The following is a 27,734-nucleotide window of genomic DNA, read 5'->3' as shown; positions in this document are numbered from 1 at the left end:
ACTTCAGCTTTTTCTCCCTGTTCTCCTTCCTTAAGAATGGCTTCTTGATATTCGCCCTTCCGCTGAGAGCATTTCTGGTGAGGCTTCAGTGAACAGTAGATGGATCAACTCAAGAATCAGATGCAATTCTCAGGTTCTGTGTCAGATCTTTGCTGGATTTTTTCCTATTTCTTAAGGACATGACTTGGAGATACCACTCATCGGCTGTAGATAGTTTATTTTTTTTAGGCCTGCCGCTTCTTCTTTTGTCCTTCATTTGTCTACTTTCCTTAAAAGAAAATTAAGTTAAGTGGCTTAACAAACAAAAAAACCATTCCTCTGAAAACAGTCAGTTACAAGGTCCGTACTGAAAATGAATGCAAAGGAGTCGACGTCCAAAGGCAAAGACCTTCAAGAAGGCTGGAGAACTATTGCTCAAGACCACTTTTTAAAAAATACAAGAAAGTCTGGCTTATTGGAATAAAAATATAAAGACATGAGAGGTGGGTCAAGACTTTTGCACACTACTGTAGATTATTACTTTACCCTCTTGCCCTCACCCACATTTTGACCATTGATTGAATTCTCAAAAAGTACTAAACTCTGTTTTTTCTTTGACTTACCCAATCTTTGGAGCTGTCTTACATAAGCCTCTCTCTGTCCTGTGAGCACACAAGCCTCTCAGCATTTGATGCTGTGCCTCTGCTCTGCCTCTGCTTTGCAGTCCTGGCTTGGTGCACGCAGAGATGTGAATCTGCAGGCTTGCTTCTCATGCCCTGTAACCAAACATGCGAAAAGATCATAAGAAAAAGTATAGAATGAGAATATTGGGGGGTTTTTTTTGTTGTTGTTGTTTTTGTTTTGTTTGTTTGTTTGTTTTTTTGGGGGGGGTCACAGGCATATGATCTGTAAACCAATGCTGAGAAGCATGTGAGCAATAAGCTAGTTTTTTATAAGCATCCCTAGGTAAGAGGGAGTGAAACAGTTTTGTGTGTAGCATCGAAAAATTTCTATTGCCTTGAGGTTTTATTCAGCAAACTCAGGGCTGCATTTACTAGAACTGAAGGGGTGGGGGTGGTTGTACAGCTGCTATCCAACCAAATTTATAACACTGTGCTTCCACAAAACTTTAATTTATAATAAATAAAACATCAGTGCATAAATATGCCTGTAAAGATTACACTAGACACTGCAAGTCTCCTTCTCCAGCATTGTAAAAGGAAACTGGGTTGATTTTTTTTGCTTACCAATTAGCTAATTACTATTTCCATCTGACAGAAATTCTCACTGTACATGGTCAGTTTCTTTGCGCCCTCATCCCTCAGTCACTCTAATCTTTGAAGTGTTAGTGTATTTGTGTGTGGACTTTTCTGACGGTAAAAATTGGAACAGGTGGGCATGAAGCCCGTCTGTCTGTAAAGTTTGAAGGAAGATTACGTTACATTAGTACAACCTTGTGTGTAAAGTATGCTTAAGAGTGCAGATCCTGAAGGTCCAGGTTGCTGTCTGACCCTCATTAGCCTTGAGACTTTTAAGATTACCCTTGAACAAAAGCATTAGCATCAGTCTTGGTAGCAAGTGCAAAAATTGTTAAACCAAGTAATACTTAGTGCATGAGTTACTGTGACATTGTTTTGAAGAAGGAGGTTGGGGTGGATGGATAGATGAACAACTATAACCAAATGATTAGGGTGACATAGTTTTAATCTGAACCAGGATCCATCCATTTTCTTAAATGCTTGCCTAATTCAGGCTCACAAGGGGCTGGAGCCTATCCCAGCTGTCTAGAGCAAGAGGCGGGGCACACCATGGACAGGTTGCCAGGGTGTGCCCCACAGTAGCCCTGCAACAGTATTCCAGAGTGTACTGTTGCAGGGCTAACACAAAGAGGCATTCGCCGTCACATTTACGTCTATGGAGAACATGCAGAGTTCGCACAGAAGGCCTGCCCCTCCCTGAGCCTGGTTCTGCCGGAGGTTTCTTCCTGTTAAAAGGGAGTCTTTCCTTCCCACTGTCGCCAAGTGTTTGCTCATAGGGGGTCCTTTGACTGTTGGGGTTTCTCTGTAATTATTGTAGGGTCTTTACCTTATGATATAAAGCGCCTTGAGGTGACTGTTTGTTGTGATTTGGCACTATATAAATAAAATTGAATTGAATCTTTGCAGTGGGATGACGGTGCTCACCACTATGCCACCCTTAACCAGGATGTTTTGGTAAACTGTTGGTTAATTTGAAACACAATATATAGGACATTTTCTTAATCCTAATTAAGTCATTTTTGAGCCTGAATGTAACTGCGTTGAATCGCTACCGTAGCGGGCATCATTGGCATATCTGTACTTGTGTGGCTGGTGGGTCTCCATTGCTCTGCCATCACAAGTGAAACTGAGCTGTTCATTCCTGGACTTGGAGCCGCTTCAGTTACTCTTACTGAAACAAAGGAAAGAGAAAAGAGAGACTTCATCTCTTTGAGTTTAATACATGTGTTGTCATAGCTACTGAAATGATAAATGGCCTCTGTCTTTACTGGCAGAATGCAGTCTATTTTATTGATAAAATAAGCAACAATTACAGCCTATTACATTTTATTTCACTGAGGTAAGCCACATATTAGTACCAACGTACCAGTTGTTGAGGTCTGTGTCGCGGCAGTGTAGTTACATTTCTAGGATGGTCCAAATCAGGCTACAGCACAGTACAATGCTACACTGCACATTTAACACAGTACTGTAAATCAAGGATCACGGTAAAAGGCCAAATATGAAATCAGTTCAGTTTTTGAAATGCATCAATTTGGAGGGGATGAATCAACATTATATTTAGTTTTTTAAAGTTGAGGATTTATTTTTTCATGATGTGCATTTTCAAAGTATAATAACTAGACATTTTCTTACTTTGCTTTTATTAAACCAGAAACAGTGATCTGCTATTTTTCAAAAAACAAGGACATAAAAATAAATGTTTTGCATCAGATTAAATTATATGTTTGTAAGTGGCTTACATTTACACATTTGTGTTTAGTATGCAGCAGCTCTGAGGCACTTCACCTCCGTCATCAAAGGGTTTTGGCCGCTCTCGTACTGAAATCATTTTGTTACTGTGTGAGTTGTATGGCTCCTGGTCTTTTTTTCTTTTTTTTTTTTTGATGTGGTGGGTATGCCGGAGCTCTGTGAGGTTTAGCACGAGTTTGATGAATACACTGAAGGCCGATATTAACCGAAATTGCAGGAAAAGGTCAATAAAGCTCCATCCGGCTTGTACGCATCTCCACCAGAGACTATAGTTATTACTGTGTCCTTTGTTACTGATGAGCCCATGATGCACTCTGCAGTTACCATGAATACACCCCTCAGGATAACCATGGTGAGCAGAGTGCATCTGACAGCTGACATTTACCCAAAAAACTCTTGTCAGTCACACATGTGGGGGGGATATACACCCCCGCATTCATTTCAACCGCTTTCTTGTTTGTTCTTTTTTTTTTTTTCGATCAAGCAAACAAGCGCAACCTCTGTCTGTCAAGAGATCTCCATGACACTGCAATTCCTCCAGAGTCGAACCCAATCTTTCAGTGGACAGGCTCTCAGGGTTGTGATCCTCCCCTGACAGATATGAAGGATTGTGATCTGTCAATCAGTATTGTAGCCCAACGGCAGGATGAACACAGTGTCGTGTTTGATGTGGAGGGTAAGCTTCCCCGCTCTGTTTAACAAGAGGAGATCTTTCTGATGTTATCACTTAGATCACAGAGCTCCTGGATGCAGCTGAGTGTTTTCAGCTCTCTGCCTGCTACCTCTAATCACTTCTTCTGTGTAAAAGCCAGCAGTGTTTTCATCAGAGTTCTGGTCTGTGAATCATACTTGAGGTGATGTAATTTCTCCGCTGCGTGCCAAACTTGTCGCCTTGTTCCACGTTTCATGCTCACTTTCAGTTTACACTCAGGAGAATTTATTTTCCCTGAATACATTTTCTGCAGCCTCTCTTCTATGAAATCATTGATTTCCAGTCCTATCAGCACAGCAGGACAGTTTCCTCATCAGTCCTGGCAGAATCACAAATACAGAAAGGCTGCTAAATAATGCAGGAGCTGAAGCATCAATAAGAGAGGCATGGGAGGCATCAGATTAATGGCCAGGTCGTAAAAACTCTTTGATGTCTACCCTCCTAATGTGCGACTCCATCAGAGCAAACAAGGTTAAACTACATAACCAGCAATCGTCCGTAAAGCTGATCTGTAGTGTTGAATTAAGACCCAGACACGAGCGAGGTTACTAAAGGAGAGGAAATAAGCTTGGCGCAGCAGCGAGCGGAGGATGAGCAGAGCATCAGTGCTGCAGTGGGGGAGATTTTAAATCACAAGTGGAGCCTTTACTAGTGATGAAAATATTTACCTCTCTGTAGTGTGATGGTGAGGGTTTCACGGGGGCTGCTTTTTTTTCACATGTTGTGTTGGGATATATCACCTTCAAGGGAGCGATTTGGCATGTTTTCCAGTACAGTAAATGTTTACAGTTATGAGTAAGTCATTGCTAAGGAAGGGTGGGGGCCAATTGTAAATATCTTTAAATGACTCATGTTTATTATTTCAGATATGGCAATATGTTCCAGACACTTCACATCTGCAGTGTCCTGTGGGAAGAAGCAATTCTAATCATACATCATACTGAACAATATCCAACATTCCTATATTGTGTAATATCCAGTATTCATTCACTAGTGCAATATTCATCATCTTCATTATTATATGTATACACTTATTTACTATTCTTACAATGTACAGATGCACCAATGTATGTATATATTTTTATACATTCTATTTTTTGTATATTTTATACATTGTTATTTTCTGTATATTTCTTGATTATACTAGATTATAATATTTTTATTTTTATTTTAGAGAGTTTGATTTTCTGTTGCATGGCACTGAACAGGAGTGGCCCTCCAATCTCATTGTACATCCTGTATAATGACAATAAAGGCATTCTATTCTATTCTATTCTACATGCATTTAATTTTAATGCATTTACACCTTTTTGAATTCTATAGTAATTTTTCTCTACACTTTAAGATATATCCCTGTTAAATTACAGTAAAGTACTGGCAACTAGATGTGCTAACATTAAACTGTTATTTAACAGTGCACCTACTGTAATCTACAATAATTACAACAATTATTATACCGTGTGTGTATGCAAAAATAGAAGCTTTACAGCACAATACCATCAGCTGTTTGACTGCCTTTTAACTGTTATTTTAGCATCCCTATTGTAATCTCTATGAACAGCTTTTTGCTGTCCTTTGTCACACAGGACTAAAGACTAATCGGCGACCCCCTGGAATCCTCTGGTCACTAGGGAAAAATGTGTATTCCCCGGCCGGTTGGCAAGTGGTTGTTGGAGGCAGCTGGCTGTCTCCAGGTGAATGCAAACAAGGTGCTACACCAAAAACTTTGTGATAATCAGCCAGGTTGAATTCTGTAGGTGTCTTGGTATTCACCTCTATTACCTTTTTAGTTGGAAGGACCACATTGATAATTTGTATTCTTGTTTGCAGCAAATGCTGTATTTTTTTTTAATGCAGATTGAGAGAGTTTGGTGCTGACCAGAAAATAATGTTTCTATTTTATCAGGCTGTGCTGGAGATGTCATCTTGGTATGGCTAACGAATGCTGGTGCAGGCAAAACTGAAGCTGTTGCATCTGGTTCAGTCCACCATGAAGGTGATGGGGAGGATATAAAGACTTTCACCCAGCAACAGCCAGCAGCCTCCAGAAACCACTCGCCAAGCTGTTGGGAAATACAAATTTTTTCCCTTAGCAAGTGGAGGATGCCACGAGGTCACTGACCAGCCTCTAGGCCTATGTCTAACTATCTGTTCTTGCACCTTTATCTTTCATTCAGTCATGAAGGTAAACTCTGTCTGGATGTGATTAATCCCTGCAAGAATCCTGGTCATGTTTACCTATTGATAGCTAAACCGTGACACTGTTATTGGTCATGCAAACTCTGGAAATCACAAATGAATTCTAAACACATCAAAAAAACGCTGCATTCAGCTGCTTCCTTATTCACAAGAGGTCGCCACAGCAGGTACAGGCAAATGTGTAAACCACTATTATAACTGTCACAACAGTTAAATTAATTTAACTTAAACATTTACAGTCCAATAAGTGCGTGTCAAAGGAAAAGATACTGCATTATACTATGAAAATGTACAGTAGCTTTCTGTACAAATATTTCCTGTATTTTTCTGCAGTTTGTCATAGAGTATTTATTTCAGGACGTTCTTATGTTGCATCTTACAAAGACTGAGTGGTGGTTTGCACACTTTGGTTTGTTTGGTTTGTTTCTTTTCCTTGCTTAGGTTTGTGTTGAAGCAGGGTTGGGGAAAAAATAGCATTGTGTGTTTTTATGCAGCAGCCATTGTTAAGCTACATTTAGTCATAAGGTGAAACCACTTTTCTAATGTTGCTTTGAAATTTGATCTGGGAAATAAGCAAAACATAACAGCAAAAGCTTTTTGTGACAAATATAAAATCAGGCTCTTGGGTGCTGTAAAATTAACATACACAGTCACAGTCAGCGATGTCTTGAATACAGGTTAATATGCTCTGTCCAAAATCGCACCTTTGTTCTTCACTAATATTGACTCTTCTCTCCTTTTGCTGTCATTTCACCAGGAGGTAGAGGTCAGTTCTCTTCACTTTTTGTACAGCACTCTTCTAGCCGCCTTTGTGCAATGTCTTTTTCATTCATGACTAATTTCCTTGTCTCTTTGTGTGTCTTTATCTTTCCCTCTCCATCCGTCTTTCCTCTCTTTTTTTTGGCAACATCTCTTTCAATTTGCCCATTTTAATTAGACCGATTAATGTTCTAATTAAACGGGGTAAAAAGGGAAAGCACTTAAAAGGCAGCTCACCCCTGACACCATATGTCTCACATATAGGCAGAGGGTGCAGATCTGTTGAGCTCATTTCCATACAGAATGTACAGCCACGGTCTCCGGTGTGACTCACTTAGCTAATTATCATGCCAGTGTACACATTATAATCAGTGTCCAGTGATAATGTAAATGACATTACTTCTCCACTGTGATGATAGCAGTGTTCATGCTGTATTTTTTATAATACCAGAAAAATTGTGCACTCACTGTGAATTACCTGGCTCTTTTCTCTTTGCCGCAGCTAATAAATGACTGTTTTATTCTTTCTGCAGGATGACTACGTGCGTACCTGGGATGAAAATCAAGGTTCTAATGACAGTAAGTTTCACAACATATTGTTACTTTCTTCATGTGTGCTACTGAATATAAAAGTGTTTTGTTGATTTTTGCCAGCTTGAAAATGGTTCAGGGCTCATTAGCCACTTTATTAGGATCAGCCGTTAGAAGATGGGTACACTGTGGTCATAAAGGGATGGACGTGGTCAGAAACAATACTCAGGTAGGCTGTGGTGTTTAACAATGTTTAGTTGGCACTAAGAGGACCAAAGTGTGCCTCACCACCACCTCCAGCCTAAACCACTGATACAAGGCAGGCTGGATCCATGCTTTCATGTTGTTTATGCTAAATTCTGACCCTAACATCGAAAAGTCGCAGCAGAAGTCAAGACTCATCAGACCAGGCAACATTTTTGTCCAATTATGGTGAGCCCATGTGAACTGTTGCCTCAGTTTCCTGTGCTTAGCTGACTGGTGGGGCACCCGTTGTGGTCTTCTGCTGTTGTAGCCATTCTGCTTCAAGGTTCAACATGTTGTTCATTCAGAGACGCTCTTCTGCATACCTCGGTTGTAATGAGTGTTTATTAGAGTTACTGTTGCCTTCCTGTCAGCTCGAAGCAGTTTGGCCATTCTCCTCTGACCTCTGGAGTCAGCACGTTCACCCAGAGAACTGCCGCTCACTGGATTTTTTCTTTTTCGGATTATTCAATCATCAGACACATTGTGTGGTAAAATCCCAGTAGGTCAGCAGTTTCTGAAATACTCAGGCCAGCCTTCTTGGCACCAACAACCATGTTCAGTGTCTAGAATCACCATTATTTTCCATTTTGATACTCTGTTTGAACTTCTGAAGGTCATCTTGACCACATCTACATACCTTAATGTATTAAGCCATGTGATTGGCTGATTAGATATGTCTATTAAAAGCAGTTGAGCAGGTGTACCTAACAAACTGGCCTGTGAGTGTACTTGTTTGATTAAAGCACACAATGAATTACTCAATGAATTGTACATTCTTGACTTAGCTTTAATAACTTTAATAAACCAATATTTATTGATCACTTTCTGTTTGATGATAATATATAGAAGGTCCAAGTATAAGACTATGCTGTTTTTAAGATTATGATAAACATCTGGGGAAAGACGTTGAGAAAGTTTCCTAGAGATGTCTTTAGGCTAAAATACGGTAGTCCTCCTTCTTGATGCTTTTACAGTCGTGCAAGTCAAAGATGAACTACTTCCATTAAAGCTAAATGTAAAACCGCAGCTTCGTAACTTGCTCCACAATATTACTAAATATACACCGAGTCCTTCCTCCTTGTGTTTGTATCAGTCTTACAGTCTCCTGCTTAACTTTGGTAATTAGTCATTTCTTGGCTTGCTGTTGTGAAACTCCATTATGTCTGTGATTCTTGATTTATTCTTGCCTCTTTGAAACATGATTCCATGCCCAGCCCCTTTCTGCAGTAAAGTTGTTTTCAGCTCAGTTAATAAAAGGCCCAGCAAGTATTGTGAAGTACCCAATTAGACTTAATATTTCAGTAGAAAGAGAAAGTAAAAGAAGTAAAAGTTTGATCACTGGCGTTTCTGATTATAATTTAACTTTGGCTGCAAGGAACTGACATTAAATATTTTCCAGAATACTGCAGTTACTCGTACAGTTTACAAATATATCAGCGTATATGTTCAGGCAATCTGAATTTGACATTGAAATGATTTATTAGGTGTGGGTTGATAGTCTGTCTTCAGATGACAGCTGTAACAAATTTACTTATAGAGTTAACTGATAAGGGAAAGAGTTGGTGTGAAGGTTTGGAAAAATAATAATTTAGACAGAAATTCCAAAAACGGATAAAAGACAGATATTAAGGAAAGCCGTTAAGTCTAGAAGAAACACATATGTGATTTACTATATGAAGGCTTGACAGAGGCAAAAGATAATATTAAATTTATTTGGAAAATTGTTAGAAATCTACCCAAATTTTTAGGAGATCTTCAACTCAAAGCTCATTAAATTAACCGAATACTGCAATCCCTTATTACTTTTAATTTTCTTAAATCTCGAGTAATTATCAGCTCGGTAAAATTAACCAAAAGGGGAACCGGATAGTGGCCCTGTAAATACACACATCGATGTGAACTGCTTATGAGATTCAGGTGAACCACATCATCAGTTCTTTAACTTCATGAGATGCTTATTAAAAAACACAAATATAACTCCCATGACTGTTAATTTAATTACACTGTTACTTAAACACAGTAATTTTCCTTTCATGTTGACTGGAAAGAAAGGGGGAAAAAAAGCCATTGTCACTGCTATTTTTAAATCCTTATAATTAAGTATACTGCCAGTACTTTCAAAGGTTGAAAGGCTAAACGATTTGCAGAATAAGAACCCAAATGCAGGCTCAGGAGACAAGCAGGCTTCTTTTTTTTTAAGCTTTTATTTAGATAAGACAGTGGAGTAAAGACACGAAAGTTAGGAGAAAGAGCAGGGGGGAGAGCGCAGTTAATGGCCTTGGGGCGGATTCAAACCCAGACCTCTGTAAAAGCCTTATGGCATTTAGGGTTTCAGGGTTCAGGGTTTCAGGGTTTTTTCATAAGAACATAAAGTTGCATTCTCCCATTCTAACCACCACTCCATACTCTCATCTTAATGATTGCATATGGGTTTTAGTACATAATAATGAATGTTTAGTGAAAAGCTCTGCCTTCCATGACAGGTTCATGGAGTAGATTTGATAATGTGTGCCGGTGACACTGAGGTATAGATCCATGCAAAAACAGCTGCTATGAAAAGAACGGCAAAGTTTTAATTAAGCGTGAAAAGATTGATGTAGTTCCTAAATTGACATATCTTTAGCCAAAACTTAATTTTAAGAAATGTGAAATTAAAATAGCCATTAAATACAACTTGCCCCTTTCTCAACAAATTAAAAGCCAAGACAAACCACAAGAATCTTTACTCAGAAAAATCATGGAAAAAAGCCAATGCATCTACTATAAAATATGCCCACTCCTGGATCTATATTGACCCTGAGTTATATTTGTTTGGATTTCTATTGAAATCTTGTTTTTAATTTGTGTCATACACTTATGGTGCAGAAAAAAAGTGTGTATGTGTGAAATGTGTAACTGTGTGTAATTTGTATATATTTTTCTACTTAGTTTAATCTCACTTCCTGTTGTGTCACTGTGTGGACATTTTAAGTGTGGCTTGCCCGGGAACAGTGGAAGAAAATGAGCCTTAGGCTGATGATTGTGCAATGAATCAAAGTAATATTTGTACATGGAGTTGTCTTAGAAATAAAATGAAGACAAAGAAACCTACTGGACAGGATTGTGTTTCTTCTGTAGGTGACAAACCACACTAAAAGAATGACAGGAAACTCTCTGGCCTTGTATCATTAAGGTTACAAATAAGGCAGGCCAAAGCAAAACACCCCTTTAATGCTTCTGACGCATCCCACTACTTTCTGTGCTCAAAGAGAACGTTTGCTGTTGTTAATATGTAAATATCTAGGCCCCAGTGAAACAGACTATTACCCAGTTAAATTTATTTAAGGAATCCTAATGATAACACAAAACACACATATTACCCACCAGAATCCAAAGTATATCCAATTATCTCAAAATAAGACTATATTCATGAAACTTCCCAGGCTTTGTATAATACAGTAATGTATGTGCATGTGAAAAAAAACCTTTTCTGTACTCATAATGTGTCATAATGCATTCATTATTCAGGCATGAATATAAATCCATGCAAAAAAGAAGCCATCCCTGCGACGGATGCCTTTGCAGGGAAAGCAAAGCGGCAAGATTGATTGAAACTGAATGTCATTACACAGCCGTACTGCTGCATGGGGACAGAATTGGTGGCCTGTATCTGAACTGTAGCTCTTTCCAGACAGTCACTGGCTCATCATATATTAGACAACATTGCTTGTGTTCCATGTTTTTATTGCGGGGTCAGATGTGGACTGTCCACACCTGCAGTGGTTCCTCAGCGAAGATGTTAAAAGATTTTAGCACTATGTTTCAGTGGATCTGATGTGACCCCCCCCCCCCCAGGAAATACTAAATCACTGGCTCGACTTCCACCCATCATTGTTTCGTTTTGCTTCCTCCTTTTCTCAGTCTGCGCTCAAGCAGGAGCTGGGAGTGAAGGCAGAATGTCTGAGGTCTCCTCCTCAACTCCTGCTCCAACTCCAGCCTTAATTGAGCCACTGCCAGATGAAGTCATGACATGGAGTTGTGTCCTTAACCACTGTCACTAGATTTGCAGCTTAAATTAAGTCAGCCGAATAGCTGAGTCCATTAGTGGAATTTCCAAGGACTTAATGAAGGACTAATTATTGTTCCCAATGAGAGGCATGTGAGAGACATAAAATCATGAGAAGACAGTGAGGCCGGGGTGTGAAGCTAATATGCCTTGATTTAGTGTAAATCGACTGGCATCAGCTTTATTCCTGCCAACTCTGAGGCAGCTTGATGATGAGGAAATTGTGGAGTGGGGGTGAAGGCAAGTTGGCAGGTGTTTGAGAGTGTGATAGGATGCTAATGGAAATAGCTTGTGCTCTGTTCATCTGTAAAGAGGAAATATTTTGTTCACGGGGAAGAATACAAGGCGGAGAACATTAGCTGAAAAATGCACCAAACCATTTACACTCAACGAACACTTTTAGGTACGCTGCAGGTACCCGGTTGGACCTTCTGTCTTTCAAACTGCCTTAATTCTTCATGGTATAGATTCAACAAATTTTGGTCCATATTGAATGCACATCCATGATGTGAATCTCCCATTCCACCACATCCCAGAGGTGCTCTATGGGATAATCTGGTGACTGTGGAGACCATTTGAGTACACTGAACTCATTGTCATGTTCAAGCAGGTTGCCTTGATCATGTCTCCATGCCTAGATGAAGTGAGTTGCTGCCATATGATTGGCTGATTAGATATTTGCACTAAGGAGCAGTTGAGTAGATGTACCTAACAAAGTGGCTGATGAGTATGCATCCAAACTCTAAGTGATGATGTTGAGACGCAGTGCCAGGCCAGCTTAACATCCATCCATTTACTTAACCACTTATCTAATTCAGGATTGCAGGTGACTGGAGCCTATCACAGCTGAGAGGCAGGGTACACTCCGGACAGATTGCTGTCACGGGGACTAACACAAAGAGAGAGACAACCATTCACACTCACATCCACACCTACGGCCAATTTAGAACCACCAATTCTTCAGTCATGACCTACCATGCAAATATTTATAACATGACAGTTCAAAATTTCCAATAGTACGCAAGTGGCCACACAAGACCAGACTAATAGTCGGGTTTTAATTCTCATTTGCCTTGTTGCCATGGCAAACATTTTAAAAATGAAAAAAAAAAAAAATCATCTTTGAACCTAATCCTGAGTTTTTGATGCCCTCATCTTATCTGTTTTGCAGTCAAACATACCAACGTACTGTGGATCAACTTCACAAGTGGCATTTGCGTCTGCAGCTTTTATGAAACTTTAAAATGCTTGCCTTAGGTTGTCAGATGAGTACTATTTCACATCTTTCATTTCACACAGCATAAAGCCCTTCATCTATCTATTTCCCTTTCTATCATTCTGACGCGAGTGCGTTATCTCCCTCCATTGATCTGCCTTCCTTTATGACTGGCCTAATGAAGCGAAAGAGTGAAAAGAGGAGATTTGTCCCTCTGAGACATCACTAAATCAGTGTGATGTCTTTACTCCGAAGCTCTGAGCCTGCAGGCCTCATTTCTCAGCCGGGCTGCCCAGACTGCTACACTGCCTTGCAGAGGAAGACAGAGCTTTAGAAATGTCAACAGACAGACAGCCAAAGCCGTCAACAGACTGAGGTGGAAATTTGCATTCAGGAATCGTAGTGGCTGACTCCACTTTAGTTGATGCTGTGCTGAATGAGGGTGGTCAGGAAATCTCACCGCAACTTAATAAAGGACATATAGACAGGACACAAGCGGATTAAGGAATCATCTTCATTAATTTGACACTACACGCACAACACAGCTAAATACAGATACATGCTGCAAATAGCTCTGATAGGAAATCTTTGCAGGGGACAAAGCACATTTTTGAGTCCCTTGGAAGCATTTGCATTACTTTTGTGTTACGTGCAGTGTGTTTTTTGTTTATGTGCCCTGGTACGTCATCACATAATAGCTAATCTCAGTGCCAGCCAACAATGGCAGATGGCTTGGTTGATACCGTTTACCCAGTGGCTGTTGGTTCTGCAAGTGGCTTTGCAACCCACCGCAACCTCCTGCTTTTGTAGTTGTTTCTGACTTTTTCAGTGTCATGTCTGTTTTGTCTGCTCTGTCATGTGCTGGGGGTCTGGCTGCTACTAGAACTAATCTATACATTTCTTCTTTCTTAGTAGACTTGAGTGAAGTGTATTTAGTTATGCTGTGGGTAGTATTTACAGTGCATCTATTACAAAATTAATGAATATTTGTCTTTCATTTCTTTATGTCTTGTCTGTTTCCATGTGTCTAAAGTTGCAGTGCGATGATCCCTCTTGGTCACTTTAAAAACAAGTCCAGCAAATTTACAGTTGATTTCTGCAGCACAACTATCAGTCCCTGTAGGGAGACAGTTGTGATTTGAGATTGTAAAGTGCATGAGTAGAGCACTGATCATTTTTGTGTTTACTTTTAAATGTACTTTGGATTTATATATATATGCCAGTCTAAGCTAGAGAGACCAATGAATGGTAAATGGACACTTTCTGGCTTTATATCAAAGGCAGACAGCGTGGAAATAGGTGAATGTGCTGAGTCCACACTTTACAAGGACTATAGTTTTATACCTCTAGAGGCTATTGATAGATGTTATTAGGGCTGACCTGTTTAAAGCAAGGTAAAGGCAATAAAGAGACACTTTTGTTTTTGTTGGGAAAATCGTGCCTGTTTTAAGACGTCTCCACTGCGATTACCTTGTTTTTATTTCACAATAAACAGTAATTCTTCCTCTCCCCCTACCAGGGAATTTGCCCAGCTTTTTGTACGCACTGCACGCATCATGTATCTGCAGTACTCCAACTCTAACCCTCCAAAAACAGAAAAACAGCCAATTAAGTTCTCTAGGGAATTTCCTTTTGTCCTTCTTTCCATCACCTCTTTCTGAGCACCCTTTTCTGGCTGCCTGGGGTTTCTTCTCTCCAGTAATTTAAAAGTATACAAGGCTGTGAAGGAATCAGCCTGTTATTCCAACTCTGGAGGGGAGTCAACCTTGCCTTGTGCTTGAAACAAATTGTGTTTTTGCTACTGACTTTCTTCTATTTAACATATTCTCAGTACATGTGATAAATGAATAAATAATAAATACTTTAATTTGAATTGTAGTTATTTCACTGCTATTTCTTCCTTATACACTGCTCAAAAAATTAAAGGAACATTTAAAAACATCAATGCAAACTCATCAACACATCAATGGGAAAAAAATCATGCTGGATATCTGTACTGATATGGACTGGGTAAGGAATGAAAGGATACCATATCGTTTGATGGAAATGAAAATTATCAACCTACCGAGGGTGAAAAATGATGCAGCAGGCTAGTCCATTTTGCTGAAATTTCATTGCAGCAACTCAAAATGTTACTCAGTACCATGCAGTGTGGCCCTCACATGCTTGTATGCATGCCTGAAAACTGCATCAGTATAGGATTTAACAGTGGGTTTGGCGTGGGTCATCCCGATACCTAATGGTAGTCAGGATGCTGTTGCCTAGTTTGTAGAGGTCTGAGTGTCCCTCTATGGATATGCCTCCACAGACCGCTGGCCCACAAACAAACTTGTCATACTGAATGATTTTACAGGCAGCATAACGTTCTCCATGGCTTCTCCAGACCCTTTCTGTCACATGTGCTCAGGGTGAACCTGCTCTTGTCTGTGAGAAGCGCAGGGTGCCACTGGTGGACCTGCCAATTCTGGTATTCTATAGCAAAAGCCAGTCGGGGTCCACAGTGCCAGGCAGTGAGTACAAGGTCCACTACAGGGTGTCAGGTCCTCAGGCCACCCTCATGAAGTCTGATTGTTTGGTCAGAGACATTCACACCAGTGACCTGCTAGAGGCATTTTGTAGCTCTGGCAGTGCTCATCTTGTTCGTCCTTGCACAAAGGAGCAGTTACCGGTCCTGCTGATGGGTTAATGACCTTTTATGGCCCTGTCCATCTCTCCAAGAGTAACTGTCTGTCTTCTGGAATTTCCTCCATGCTCTTAAAACTGTGCTGGGAGACACAGCTAATCTTCTGGCAATGGCATATATTGCTGTGCCATCCTGGAGAGTTGGACTACCTGTGCAACCTCTGTAGGGTCTAGGTATCCCCTCATGCTACCAGTAGTGACACTGAACCTAGTGAAAGAATAGTCAGAAAAGATGAGTAGGGAAAAAATGTCAATGGCCTCCACCTGTAAAACCATTCCTATTTTGGGTGTTGTCCTATTGTTGCCCTAGTTCACCTGTTTTTAATTTAATTAACACCAAAGCAGCTGAAACTGATTAACAACCCCCTCTGACCAAATCAATATTGCAGAAGCTCAAATGACTTGATGCTATACTCTGATTAAAAGTAAAATTCTTTTGAGCAGTGCACATTTTGTGAGTGTGAAATGGTTTTAGGTAAATGTAATCAGCATTTTTATTTTTAATGGAATGATCTGATTGTTGGGGAAATATGAAGATTATCTACAAAATATAAAATTAAAGCCAGTAGCTTATCTTAGCACAAAGGCTGGAATTAACACGGTGTATCTCAATTGTTTAATTTCTTTAAAAAAAAAAACATAATGTAATGTTGCCAAATTGCCTGCAGCTGTAGCATCACATTTAGCAGCACTTGATTTACTCATACAGACAGGACTATTTTTGCATGAGGTACAGACACACCTGGCTTCACTCCTACCTAGAAAGCAACATAGCACTGATGACATTAGAGACTGGGCACATAAATACTAGATAAAAGAGCTGATGATGAGGATGTGGCCTGAGCACTGCTTCCGTTATCCCCAATCTGCAGGGATAAACCTCATGCAAATCTCTATTGGATTAGACTACAGCACGGGGAGCCTAATTAGGAGAGGTTTACTGCTACATGCATTAGTTTAAAAACCATAGGAGAGACTTTCTAAAAGTAAAAAAAAAATTAAAGTAGGTGGGTGCTCCAGGGAATAGCTGGAGAAATAGTGAAATGCAAGGTGGAAAATAATAAGCAAGCAGGCAGGCCAAGAGTGAGAGCGCACAGTGAGGATGTCTGATGTGAGGAGAAGACAAAGGAATGTGAAAAGATGGAAGAAAGGTGGGTTGATAAACATGATTGCACAACAGGGGGTTTCAGACACAGAGAGGGAGAGAGTTCTTAGAAACACCAGATTGAGCTGCAAATCACAGTCAACCCAGAAAAGATTCCCAGACCACGGAGAGCCTGTTGCTATGGAAACGTCATCATCGCAGGCACTGCTTTAATCCGTGGAAGCCTGTTAAGTTAACATGAGGCTCAGGCAGCCACCTTATGCTTCTGTACTAACAACACAACGCTGTGCCAGCATTGTAGCCACTCACTACAGAGGAGATTTATTTACAAATGTTTTGCTATCAGAAAACCAGGATTATCTTATTCATATTTCTGTTTTTTCTTCTCTGCTTCTTTTTGTTTCTTTGGTTAAATGGATTGGCCCTTACCCCTTGTGCTACATATTGTGCTACATCCCCATTACTGCACTTAATCGCCTTGTCCTTCATGTCAGAAGGAGGGTCCAGTGGGTGGAATTGGTTGATGGACCGTGATTCTGGGGGTGCAAACATCAAACCAGCGAGGAAAAGAAAGGCAGGCAGCAACAAAAGAGCAGAGTCGAAGAAGAGAGCAAGAGAAAGAAAAGCTGGGTGATGTCTCTGATATTGTATACTGAGATAGTGTACATAATCAATGCCAGCTTGGATTGGCGCAACCAGAGAATAAGGCTCCACTGTTGACAGTTTAAATGGATGAGGAGTCTGCATCTGGGCATTAATGCCTCCGAGCCTTCTCCTCAGCAGCAGAGCAGTCCGTCAGTTAGTTATACAACCAGCTCAGCCATGGATTGGGGGGGGGGGGCATTGTTTTGGATTTGCTACTCAAATCAGATCTCTGTCGGTTCGCTTCAATAATCCTGTGATGTAGGCAGAATTAATGTATTCTGCCACCAGAGAGGACAACGGAGGAGATCCTAAGCCTGTCTGCTTAATGCCATAAAACAGGATACAGTAAAGACAAACCAACAAATGAATGCATGATTGAACAGCGCCTTAGTCCTATATATGAAGCCTGCAATAGCAGCATGAAAAAAAGTCGATTTCCTTTGTAACTGTGCTGATGGATAGTGTAGGTGAATATAGGCTGAAGTAGTTAAAGAGAATAGAGGGTGACATCCAGGTCAGGCTCCAGGAGGCCTGCTGGGAAGAGACAGCTGTGACATATGAGGGTGTGTGAGGTGCTGACACCCGGTCCAGCATTAGCTGCTAGCAGAGAGTGTGATGGATGTGGCAGACTGAGCTAACCATCCCGGCTTTAGCCTAGTATTTGTCTAAGTGTAGTAGTAAATTTAAATAAGTAAGTAAAAGAAGTCTGCCAGTCATGCAAGACAATTAGGATTTCTTTGAACATCAGCTTTTGGGCAGATAGAGGAGCCAAATTTGATCAAAAGAAGCACAACTGCATGCTAACAAACTAAAGAAGGTCTTGTCATTTTATGTACAAGAATAAGATTTTTCCTCCCAGTAAATAAAAGTGCCTCACAGTGCATATTTAAAATAGTGCAAGACCAACAGTTCTGCACAGCTCCAATAATTTAGACCGAGTCTCAGGTTATGCTGAGAGAAACAAAAAAAGGGGAAGGGGGGGCAGTGTGGAAGCTAACGTACATGTCTCATTTTCTTTTTCTCCCCAGATGTAGACACCACCAAGGACCCTTGTCAAAAGGTTAAGTGCAGCCGACACAAGGTGTGTATCGCCCAGGGCTACCAGAGAGCCGTTTGCGTCAACCGCAAGAAACTTGAACACAGGTGAGTGTGTGTAGCCCCTGGGCAAGAATTGACTAATTCCCAAAATACAAGAATAGTCCAAAAAATAAATAAATAAATCTTCTTCACACACACTAACATGAGGTCAACACAACTGAGCACGCACTCTGTGGTTTGCTGCAAACTGGAGTGTTTATCCCTGTCGGCCACACTGGTTGTATTAAAGCTTGTTTGTGCACCAGTGTAACTACAACTGCCTGCTGTTTAATGATAAGCTAATGCATTCGGACAACACAGAGGAGGGCTGGTAGCTCTGCGCTCGTGTTTTTGGTGCTGCTGTGTCTGTACTCTGAATTAGCGCAGTTGTCTTCTAAGCTGGACTTAGTGAGGCTGACGTGTTTGTGTGTCCCCTGTCCTGCAGACTGAAGCAGCCTGCTCTCAGGTCTCCTGATGGAAATTGTCACCCCTGTCCCATCTCCTCCACTGGGCCTGTGTGTGGATCTGACGGGCACAACTATGCCTCAAAGGTACACTGAAACAAGCACATCCCTTTAGTGGTTTAATCAATTATATGATTTAGCTCAATGAGATTTGAAGTTGAATTGTGCACATTTGAAGAGGTTTGCACGACATATAACAAAGCAACAGTACAAAGTCAATTGCATTGAGGACCACTTTAATTTTGCCATGTAGTTTTAAATACATTTACAGTGCTGTGATATGCACTTGAGCGTGTTCCCCTCAGTGAAGCACTGAACATTATTACATGCAGATTCAACACTCTGTAATATATATGCTTTGTTGCTAAATAGTCTCAACAACTCTTGCAAAGGTAGGTCGTACCAGTGCACAGATATGTTTGCACACATCTTGAAATCCATGTTACATACTGTACGTGCTGTGCACCGTGGGGTAAGAGCTGACACACACCTTTGCGCATTCAGAGCTAAGCAGTGTGAGGAGAATCTCAAGGGAAAAAGCTGAGACAAAGAGCCATGATATATGGCCTCAGAGGAATCAATTTGGTGGCTTGTGGTGACAGAATCCCAGGTGTTTATTGATTAATGCTTTGTCTTTTGGATCACTATTTCTGACCTTGTGTGCGAGTAACGGTTGGGAAGCGCATTCAGGACCAGGACTCAGATTTTGAATTAAGGCTTACAGTCGGTCACCTCATGAATATTTGATCCGTGTTGCGGCAATAACTCATTTCACTTCACCTTTGTGTCCCCTTGTCGATGTCGTTGGGGTGTGTGTGTGCACGTGCATCTGTGTGTGTTTAATGACTATATGTGTGTTACAGTGCAAACTGGAGCAGCAGGCGTGTCTTACGGGGAAGGATCTAACCCTGAAGTGTTCTGGTCTGTGTCCTTGTCCAACAACTACTCCTGCAACCAAGGAGAGTAAACATGGTGAGAACAAATGCACAACATACATAACATGAAAAAGGTTTCCCAACTCTTTTTTTTAATTTATTTTTCATTATTTTCACGCATTTACTCAAGCACAACAGTTATCATAACAGGATAAACGGGTGCAGCAAATATTTTTTCTTTCCCATAATTACACAGAGGGCTGCACCGGGCAGGATCTAGCTGATCTTGGGGAGCGTCTGAGGGACTGGTTCCAGCTGCTGCAGACTAATGCCAAGCAGAACAACAACAGCAAGCCTGGGGCCAAAGCCACTGCAGTCAGCACCACATCAGGTTAGAGCTACTACTTAATAAACTCAGCTGCATTAACAGGGCCTTTCAATACTTTAGATAAAGGTAGTGGACTATAAAAATGTCTAAACAAGCCATTAAATCTATTTCTGAGATCTCCTTGACGACAAAGGTTGGTTCTGCCGCTGACAGTCAACACTTGACAGGTTTACATTATATGTCTCTGGGTGTCTAAATTCATAAAAACTCACTGATGTCTCATAAACAAATAAACTGGATGCCTTCCACAAGCTATTTTCTGGTTCAAGGAGTTGTAGCCAGTAATTGTATTGAGCAATCACTATAATTGCAAAAAGAAGTCCAGCAGGAAAATAAAATTCTAACTACTATAGTTTTATAATCCTGTTGGTGCTGCTTCCTTTGTTCTCAGTAACTCTAACTGGATAGAACTTGCAACCAACTGCTGGAAACAATCTTGGATAGATATTTTAAGATGACACTGCATCACATAAGGAGCACATCTGTGCTTCAGGGTACAATCAGGAAGAGATAGGCACCAACCGGGCTGTAAAGCTTGAGAACAATAAGTTATAATGTCCTTTTAATATGCAAAACTTTTTTTAAATGTTGAAACTGGCAGCACTGGAAGAGCACAGCATTAGGAGGATGATAAATGCAGTTAATTTGCATTGGAAACAGGAGATGTTTCTGAGCATGCTGGCGTGATTTTTTTTTTTTTTTCCGTTTGTGCAGCTGTCCCCTGATAAAAATGAATGTTTGTTTGTCTGCTTTTGTGTTGGCAGTGCTGGACAGGAGCCTGGTGGCCAGCTGTAAGGACTCCATAGGCTGGATGTTCTCCAAGCTGGACACCAATAGCGACCTGTACCTGGATCAGGCTGAGCTGGCTGCCATCAACCTAGACAAGTATGAAGTCTGCATCCGGCCCTTCTTCAACTCCTGTGATTCCTACCGGGACGGAAAGGTCTCCACTGCCGAATGGTGCCTCTGCTTCTGGAGAGAGAGTGAGTGTTCTGGGGATTGTGTGAGGTTTGTAGGCTGTGGGTCCACACTTTCTTGTCTGTATGCTGACATTTTCCCTTTTGGCACATGCAGTCAAACTTCAAGGCGCTGAAGGTGTAGCTGCGTCTGTATTGTGCGCTGGCCCATCAGTGTTTGTCTTTCTCCTCATCCTTCAGTCCCCCAATGGGTTGAAACGGTCACCACAAGGCACTAAAAACATTTCTGCTGCTTGTTGACAGCCTGGTTCTCCCACAGCTCTCAGAGATTGAGCGTGTCAGCAAAGCAGCCAAGCAGAAACTAGGTCCCAGGATTATACAGTTATTTATTTGTGAAGGAAGCTTCCTAAAATACGTGGATTATTGTTGCAGTTTTCTAAGATTCTAGCTATTTTCTCTCTTCCGTGACTAATTTTGCCTTTATTTCGCTTCTTTTAAGAACCACCCTGCCTCGCTGAACTCGAAAGGATCCAAGTGTTAGACGGCGGCAAGAGGAAGTTTGGTAGGTGACTTCTCGTAAAAGCATTTCACCCCAGTTGGATCTGTCTTTCTTGGTTGAGGGGGGTCATTAAGGTAATGGCAATCAGGGGAGGGGGTTAGTCCCTGATCATTTCTGTGGATTATAATGTGATACTGACAGACAGCAAAGAATAGCAGCCATCAGTCTGTCTTACATTTACGTGTAACGAGGAGGAATATGTGATTGAATGTGAGTGTGCATGTGCATGTGCACACTGCAGATTTTGGCTGACTGACTGGGCTCTGAGTCAAGACTCTCCAAGGACACAGAGCGGTGAGCAGGGGGCAGTCTGCCAGCCTGACGCTCTGATGTTCCCCTGAAAGACTGGACGGACAGTTCAGCTGTCCCTAATTATTATTTTTTTATTACAGTTGCAGCTTTATAGAAATACAATTTAGCAACATGACAAATGCACCCATCTCTGAAGTTTACAGCAAAGCCAATTTTTTTGCCTCCCTGATAAACACAACTATGCTCTTGGCTTAGGTGTGATCACAGGCTGCTTTTTATATGTCCTCCCTTATAACATAATGATAGGCAGCCACCCCCACATCACCTCAGTGTGCTGCAGCATCCTGACTTCCTCTGGGTATTCCTCCGTGAACATATTGTTTTCATGGAATATAGAATTAGCCTCCACATATGCTGCATGCATTATATTGTCACTTGGGCTCAGCGCCATGTGCGATGAGACACACTGAGAAATTATGCGATATTGAAGATGAGGCCACTTTACCATTCCTGATTCTTATTTATTTATGTGTGTGCGTGTAAATGCCAGGTCGATTCATTCCTAGCTGCGACGAAGACGGCTTCTACAGGAAGCAGCAGTGTGACAGGGGGGAGTGCTGGTGTGTCGACCAAAACGGGGGCGAAGTGGCCGGATCTAGGATTCGTGGCAAGCCAGATTGCGGTGAGTCCCAAAGGTTTCAGCTGTCGATAAACGATAGGTTATAGAACTCGAAAACTGAACGCAGCAAAGGAACCGAAATTCAAAATGTCCACTGCAGACCAGCCCATTTCAACACTCATCCCCCCACATGCATTCTGCACAAGGCTTTCTTTATGTTAAAGGACTGAGGCCCACTGCAGCATAACTCACAGAAGGGACCAGTGCCACATTCATGTGTCCGGAGTCATTTGCATTCTAAAGCGCCGCTTGTCGCTGTGAGAAAAGTCTTTCAAGATAAATGAGGGCTGGTTGGACTGAACCTGCGCCTGATAAGAATGGGTCCCTTGGCAAGGTTTAGAAATAGCTATTAAAATCCAGACAAAGTCAAACACATGCCCCCCCCCCCCCCCCCCCCCCCCCCCCCCAATTTAAAAACACTGACTGCATTGCAGTCAGTGTTTTTAAATTGATTTTAGCATTTCTCATTGGCACAGAAAGGAAAGTTGAGAGGGAGACATGCTGAACAGAATTTATTGCAACATGCAAAATGGCCACAGCGGATAATTCGATTTCTCTACATCCCCCCCACCCTGCATGTTTTCTCTCCGTCTTTACACAGATTACGAAATGGCATATTCAGGTGATTTTGGCAGTGGGGTTGGATGGGAAGATGAGGAGGAGAAAGAAGCTGAGGAGACTGCAGAGGAAGCTGAAGAGGAGGAGGGAGAGGTGGGAGAGGTGGATGACGGGGGATATATCTGGTAAACGGGCCAACCAGTCTCTACAGGAGCATCTCAGTGGTCCCAAACACACATACACATACACACAAATCCTGCAAAGAGATGGACATGATCAAGCGCTCACACTCAGAACAACACGGGCTTATAAAAAAGCAAGGGGGATGGTCGCACATGTTGGGAGGGTGAAGAGGCAGATGTTATGGGAGTAATTCTTGTTACAGGATGTTAATTAATGAGCAACGGAGGGGGGAAATATCACAGTTAAGAAATTATGGGTCTGGTGTCATGAATTTTGTCCTTCATACTTGTGAATATTTGTTCTCTTCTGTTGTCTGTCTTTTAAACTATCTTTGAGCAGTTTTTAGCTGATGCATAATGGAGACTTTAAGAAGCTGCAGGTGCTTTGCATTAAAAAACAAATGGAACAAGATTGGGTGCACTTAAGTAGTCCAAATTGGCCATCTATCATGGATCTGTCATCTATCATGTTTGCAGATTACCAACATTTAGATAAACAGTTTTGGGCAGAAATCTGGCAAACAAAAAAAAAACAGAGGAAGTCATATTAGAATATTGAAAAGCACCTTTTGACTTTACCATTTTCATCTCTTGCGCTTCGGCTCAGATGTGACAGTAGTGCTCTGTCTCATTCATGACTTAAGAAAAGGTTTCTCATGCGTCACTCTTTAGCTTGTATATATTGTGTGTATCAGAAGGCAGAATGTCACCTATTAGTCCCGTAATCAATGCCTTGAAAGACTAGCAGAATATGCTGCTTAGTTGACAAGTGTACATCGTATCATAGTGTGGACTGGTTATTGTGTTTAATAAAAAAATGGAATAAAATAAACGTATCTATGTGGCTCCAATGGCCACCATACAACTGAGTGTGTTCTTTTTTTTTCCATGCCTAAACTGGAGACAAGGTCCTTTGTTCACCAGCTATATGAGGAGTGTCCAACTCTGTATTTGCTGAATATGGCATAACATGCATTAGGATTGACCTGAACACAATAGGAGGGTTAATGCAGGTTACCAGAAAATTGAAATGGGGAGCATAGCCACCTTGGAATATATATGCTCTTCCCAGCCATGTAGTTAGTCCTTAAATTCAGTATACACAATTAAACAAACAGATTTTAGATTTGTGAGACCATTTTCACTATTATTTGACCTTAAAATACATCTATGTAGCTGCTCTGTGAGGCTGCACAGCTGTGCTATAGACATATATTAGATATCTCTAGGACTGTGGAAGTCTTTAGCCACTCTTCATGCTTTCTAGATGGTATTACATGGTGGCTCAAAATCTGATCATACTTTTCTGTGTTCATAATTCTATCAGTTTTGACAAGATCTCCAACACCACTGAGTGGAATGCAGCCCCAAACTATGACAGAGCCTCCACCATGGTTTACAGATGGCTGTAGACACTCACTGTTGTACCTCTCTCCTGACCTCCAAAGTACATATTAATGACAATTTGAACCAAAAATTTCTAATTTGGATTTGTCACTCCATCAGACCTGTTGTCACTGATTTTCAGCCCAGGTCTTGTGTGATTTGACATACCATAGGATACCACCTTTTCTACCTGTTTCCCTTCCTTACCATTTCTGATGAGGCTTCAGTGAGCAGTAGATGGATCAACTCAAGAATCAGATGTATCTCTCAGGTCCTGTCAGCTCTTTGCTGGACTTTTTCCTATTTCTTAAGAACATGACTTTCAGATACTGTTCATCTACTACAGAAGTTTTTTTTTTAGGCCTGCCACTTTTTTTGTTGTCAAATTTTTTTAAGGACACGCTACACACCATGACAGGTTTTCAGCTAATAGCTCTTTGGGAATCACCTTGTTGGTGCAAAAATACTATTTTATGGCTGTCAAACTGTTATCTTTGGCATTTTTTGTAGATTCCACTAATGAAATAGGAACAAATTATGTGTTTTTGTAACAGGCTGCTAGTAACAAAGTACCTAAAGATACAATTTAATTTAATTTAATAACAATTTGTTATTTGTAGACACAACACTGAGCTGGGTGCCTTTTTTATGTAGAATGATTCATAGGTCAGTGTTAAATGGCTCAAAAAAATGGTTAGGTACCAAGACTTGACTGAAAACAAAGGAGGAAAAGCAGCCAATGTCCAAAGAAAAACTTTGAAAGACCCTTCAGAAAGCCTGGAGAACTACTGCTCAAGATCACTTTAAACAATTACAAGTAAGTCTGGCTAATTGGAAGCAAAATATTAAAAATGAGAGGTTGCTCAAGGCCTTTACACAGGACTGTAAATACAATGAAATATTAAAGTAACATCTCAGCTGTTAAATCTGACTTACTGATGCATATCTTTGACTGGGGTTTTTTTTTTTTTTTGAAACATCAAAAAGCATCACAAAGTCTGTCAATTTCCCTCAGCAATAACATACCGGTTTAGAAGGTAAAGCGTGTTCCTGTGTAGCATGTGAGAGAAAAAAACCAAATAAGCACAACCAAAGTACAGCAGATGGACTGATGGGTATGATTAATTATGCAAATGTTTAGTCATGAACCAAAGTTTTGGGCAAAGTGAAATTCTGATTCAGGCACAAACTGAAGATGAAGTAAAAATGTAATGACAAGTGTAAGGGATCCTTTATCAAAATTCCTACTGCACAATAACAGTGAGTGTTTATGTTAGTAAAAGAACATCACATTTTTGGCCCGGATGTCAGTCAATCTGGCAGAGACAAAGGTGCTTGCATGCATGACTGATGTCCAAAGGATGAAGCTTACTCAGCAAAGTCACCTTGTATGGTTTCATGATTCTGCCAGTGTTCTCTAATAATCAAATTTATCAAAGGCTGTGTTGGATGAACTGTTATTTTTTTTGTTGGATAATACTGACTAGCATGTGTACACCGGTATCCATAATATTGATAAGCTGAAACTGTTAGATAACAAAAACTGGTCGAACTGTAAGTACCATATCTTCCAAAATCAAAGCACCACCATCCCTTTGCAAAAAAATGTCCCTTTTGCAAATTCGGTTACTGATGCACACACAGATAGACCATATGTTTGTTAACAGATATAAAATTAAAATGTATTATATTTATGGTTTCCTTATTTTAATGAATGTGCAGCATAGACAAACACTGGATCTACAGGGCCATGAAAAAAGTATTTGCCCCCTTCTTGATTTCTTAATTTATTTCATCAAACACATTTTAATTTTAGACAACGATAACCTGTGTAAATACAAAATGCAGGGTTTTTTTTTCATTTATTATGGGAAAAAAGCTCTCTAAACTTACCTGGCCCTATATGAAAAAGTAATCGCCCCCTAAACCTAATAACTGGCAGCAACTTTTGGCAGCAAGAACTGCTAACAAGTGTTTGTGATAACTGGCAGTGAGTTATAGATCGCTGTGGAGGAATTTTGGCCTAGGCTTCTTTGCAGAATTGTTTTAATGCAGCCACATTGGAGGGTGTTCCAGTATGAACGGCCTGTTTGAGGTCATGCCAAAGCCTCTCAATCTGATTTATATCCAGACTTTGACTAGGCAACTTTTCAAGGGCATGAACTGATGCCCGGACATTCTCCTTCAGGGGGAGAGCAGAATTCATGGTTCCATCAATTATGGTAAGTTATCCAGGTCTTGAAGCAGCAAAGCAGATCATCCCAGTACCACCATCATGTTTGACTCTTAGTATGATGTTATTTTTATGAAGTGCTGTGTTAGTTTTACACCAAATGTAACGGGACTCAAACCTTCCAAAAAGTTCAACTTCTGTCTCATCAGTCCACAGAATATTTTCCCAAAAGTCTTGGCGATCATCAAGATGTTTTTGGCAAATGTGAGACGAGCCTTTGGGTTCTTTTGCAGTGGTTTTTGCCTTGGAACTCTCCCATGGATGCCATTTTTGCCCAGTCTCTTTCTTATTGTTGAATCATAAACTCTGACCTTAACTGAAGCAAGTGAGGCCTGCAGTTCTTAAGATGTTGTCCTGGGTTCTTTTGTGGCCTCCTGGATAAGTCATTGATGCACTGTTGGAGTAATTTTGGTAGGCTGGCCACTCCTGGGAAGGTTCATCACTAGTCCAAGTTTTCTTCATTTGTGGTTAATGGCTCTCACTGTGGTTCGCTGGAGTCCAAAAGCCTTAGAAATGGCTTTGTAACCCTTTCCAGACTGATAGATGTCAGTGACTTTGTTTTGTAAAAACTGCATTTTGCATTTACTCAGGTTATCGTTGACTAATATTAAAATTTGTTTGATGAGCTCAAAACTTAAGTGTGACAAATATGCAAAAACTAAGAAATCAAGAAGGGGCAAATAGTTTCTCATGGCACTGTATAATAAGATGCAATTTAAAAATCACTATTTCAAACACATACATCCCGTCTCTGTGCGAGCCGCTCCTAAAGGATTCGATGTTATTGTCAGCTCACTTCTACTCCTGCCTTACCGCATTCTGCAGTGAAATGTGGCTTATAGCTATGGGAGACCAGCAGAAACGAGATACAGACACAAGTCTGCATATCAGCACTTCTAACAGCACAATGCCTTTAGAAAACTCTGTCCTCAGCCTCCTCGGGACATTGCTGAAAACTCTCCGCTGTGAACAGTGAAATAGAAACCTTTCAGCATGTTAGAGCGTATGCACATCCTCAGGAGTTCAGGCCCAGA

At 40.8% G+C, this 27,734-nt stretch overlaps 1 protein-coding gene across 2 annotated transcripts in view; it reads left to right on the top strand.

Moving 5' to 3' along the window:
- spock2 (SPARC (osteonectin), cwcv and kazal like domains proteoglycan 2) overlaps positions 1–23,946 on the top strand; it is a 35,870-nt gene extending 11,924 nt beyond the window's left edge. The window contains exons 2-11 of one of the 2 annotated variants that reach the window (XM_030747912.1): positions 6,659–6,667; positions 7,194–7,239; positions 18,159–18,273; positions 18,653–18,758; positions 19,535–19,643; positions 19,803–19,937; positions 20,699–20,917; positions 21,351–21,413; positions 22,213–22,344; positions 22,943–23,946. In XM_030747912.1, coding sequence (XP_030603772.1) covers positions 6,659–6,667; positions 7,194–7,239; positions 18,159–18,273; positions 18,653–18,758; positions 19,535–19,643; positions 19,803–19,937; positions 20,699–20,917; positions 21,351–21,413; positions 22,213–22,344; positions 22,943–23,088 — 1,080 coding nt within the window. In that variant the 3' untranslated portion in view covers positions 23,089–23,946. The remainder of the gene's footprint in view (positions 1–6,658; positions 6,668–7,193; positions 7,240–18,158; positions 18,274–18,652; positions 18,759–19,534; positions 19,644–19,802; positions 19,938–20,698; positions 20,918–21,350; positions 21,414–22,212; positions 22,345–22,942) is intronic. The other variant, XM_030747913.1, reaches the window with a different exon arrangement.
- The last annotated feature ends 3,788 nt before the right edge of the window (positions 23,947–27,734 follow it).

Source organism: Archocentrus centrarchus, chromosome 15, assembly GCF_007364275.1.
Source record: "Archocentrus centrarchus isolate MPI-CPG fArcCen1 chromosome 15, fArcCen1, whole genome shotgun sequence".
NCBI lineage: Eukaryota > Metazoa > Chordata > Actinopteri > Cichliformes > Cichlidae > Archocentrus > Archocentrus centrarchus.
Note: the sequence above shows the minus strand (reverse complement) of the source record. Positions and strands in the feature narration are given on the sequence as shown.